We start from the raw sequence: 2,887 nt of genomic DNA, 5'->3' as shown, positions 1-2,887 counted from the left end.
ACACTATTTCGCAGAAGACATCTTTGTGTATATTAACACTTTGCACAACCTGAATTTAAATAAGATGATACATTCATTGCCCAAATATGTTCATATAGTTATCTGAATAGATAGCTCAAATAATGCTTCTGAAAACCAGAAGGGATATCATCCGTGAAGATCCGGGTGAGAACATGAATAAATGAATGTCTTTCTTTCCGCCAGATAAATACAAAGATTCCCAAAATATCAACATTATGTAATTAAATAATTAAATAACAACAAGATCAAACATATATCAGTGCCCTGCATATATACAGGCCATAAACAGTAAAACATATTTGTAATATTACCACATGTTCTTTAGGATATAATTTTTATTTGAGAATTCTATAATAATAAAATACCATGTTATTTCACCTGTGTCATTGTTATCTGCACCATGAAAGAATCTTCCATCATCTCTATTTTCACATTCATTTCAACATTAAGATTATCAATCAGAGTTGAAAAGAATACATCTCTCTTTGAAAGTTGACATTGACAGTTTAAGATGACATGGTGATAATAATCAAAAGCAGAAGTTCACCCATTCTGCAGTTTCTTACTCGGGCTATCCCCATTCAGTCGCACTGACTGTCGTGTAGAAAGAGAAATATATTGTGTTTTGGTTAGGGTCATTTGGTGCTTTCTTTGTGGAAATAAGTCAAGAAACTGACGTCTAAATCGTTTAGCACTCATTGAATATACATAAAAATTGATTGCATGATTGAAATCACACAAGACAAATGCAATTGTGTCGAGAAGATACTCAACGGACCCCTCCATCGTTTGCTCTGGAGGATTCCAATATGGAGTCAAAATTAGCATTACACATCGTGGTGTTGTCAATACCACCAGCGAAATGGCTGCAGCAACTAACATTATCGTTACTTGACGTAGTCGATCAATGCTAGAGCTGTCATCCTTGTTACCACTGAGCCGCTTTTGAACTTTTCTTGATCTCACAATGCCCATGATGATAAGAAAGTTGAACAAGATCAACAATGTACAAGGGATAGCCGCGTACATGAGCACGTTTATCCAGTACCACACGTGCATCATGAAATATTTATATTCTTCATGAATAGCGCAATATACCATGCCTTGCTCCTTGTCGTCAACGAATCTCATTATCCAGAACAGATGCAGAAATAAGGCAATGAGGGGCAGTGCTAAAACTAAAACGGCCATGATTGATTTTTTGAATGTCCAACTTTGTCCAAGTTTGAATGGGAACCACACAGCTACGAATCTTTCAACAGACATTGCCACCAACAACCAATTGGCAAACGTGCTGAGAAGGTTTCCGAAGTATCCAAGTATTTTACATCCAAACTGCCCAACGTGAACACCATGATCAAGGAGTACAAACATTAGAAGTTTGTCAACTATGGCCAGGTTATCAACTACTGCCAAAATGGTAATATAAACAGTCAGTGATCTGGCTGGGCACATTTTCACAACGGTGACAATAGTTGCACAATTTCCGGGGAAACCGATGACAAGTATAATCCACAGATAAACAGTTTCCAGATTGAAAGCAAAGTTTTCAATAAGATTCCAATTCTCGGTATTGTTCAATCTGGTCAATGAGTGGTTCAAGACTCCTTGCAACGACGACATTTTGAGTTACAAAGGATCCTTATTTACCTCTCCAAAAATGATTTCACAACAAAAACGAGAAAGTTTTACGGTTCTAATGTCCTCTTCATGATAACACGTTTCTTCATTCAGCTTTTAAAGGCACGCATCTGAAATTTAAAAAAATACAAGGCTTGAGAAATATTCATTCGGCAGACATCTACCACATAGAAGTACTAACTGAAGCACTTCACATTATCTTTCATACAATTCGACTGATATTGCTAGGCATTTGATATGCTAGTTATGTTATCATACAACCATATTTTATGTATCTTTTATAAGTGTACATTCGATTTTAGTTTATATTCATTAGTGAATTGGATTTTGGGAGTAACCCTCCTTATGTCACGATAGCGGTCTCCGATCTGTTAAACCGTTATGGGAGTTACGTACCTTTCAACGCAGAGCACATGGCAGATTTACCACAGGGCTAACTTGGTAGCCTTTTGCCTTGCTCGTTTTTGGCCACACCCTCCCACCCACTTGATACTATGGACATTTTGTATGGGAACTATTATAGCTTTGTTTATCACCATATAAAGTTCAATTTTGAGTTCGGGGTTACTCCAAAGTTTCGGTACTAAGTTATTTGTACTACTACCTCCCATCCTTGCAGGGATTAAATCGTTAACACCACTTTGGAACATGAAACTTTGAGCAAAAAATCTATGATTGTGTTTGTTTGTTTGCAATGTATATTCAATGTATGTATTGTGTTGTCCTAACCCACCTTTGTAATACAAGTAAATGTGAGCTTCAGAAAGGTGTTATTGTGACGATAGGCAGAAATCTGTGGTCAATTACATATGACACAGTTCTTGCTATGCGTTTTCTCTCATGAAGATAGAGAATTGCCATTTAACATACATTTAACTGTTAATGTTATTGTATTTTCTTTCTTTCCATAACTTGTAGATGTGGAAATCAAACAATTACATCTGAATACATTGATATGTATTCAAGTCACCCTAACATCAAGCAAGTATGTGACTGTTTCGACGTAACTTGTAATAACGCGGTAATTGGTAATAAACTGCAGTAAAATGTAATAACACTGAGCTAAAATGTAATACTGCGATAAATCGTAATAACACTGCGGTTAAATGTTACAGTAATAAAATTATTATCATTTGCTACTAAACAAAGAAACATGCATGAAGAGGAAAATGTGAGACTAAGCTGTTTTGAAATCAAAATCCTGACTATAAAACGATTGAAACGT

At 35.9% G+C, this 2,887-nt stretch overlaps 1 protein-coding gene across 1 annotated transcript; it reads right to left on the bottom strand.

Moving 5' to 3' along the window:
* Positions 1–564: 564 nt before the first annotated feature.
* On the bottom strand, positions 565–1,644 carry LOC139470388 (probable G-protein coupled receptor B0563.6). Its single transcript, XM_071252807.1, has one exon. It carries the CDS (start codon positions 1,642–1,644, stop codon positions 565–567), a length of 1,080 nt encoding a protein of 359 aa, XP_071108908.1.
* Positions 1,645–2,887: the final 1,243 nt, after the last annotated feature.

Source organism: Haliotis cracherodii, unplaced genomic scaffold, assembly GCF_022045235.1.
Source record: "Haliotis cracherodii isolate W230 unplaced genomic scaffold, xgHalCrac1.p SCAF_20, whole genome shotgun sequence".
NCBI classification, from domain to species: Eukaryota; Metazoa; Mollusca; class Gastropoda; order Lepetellida; family Haliotidae; genus Haliotis; species Haliotis cracherodii.
This window is presented reverse-complemented; position numbering and strand designations above follow the sequence as displayed.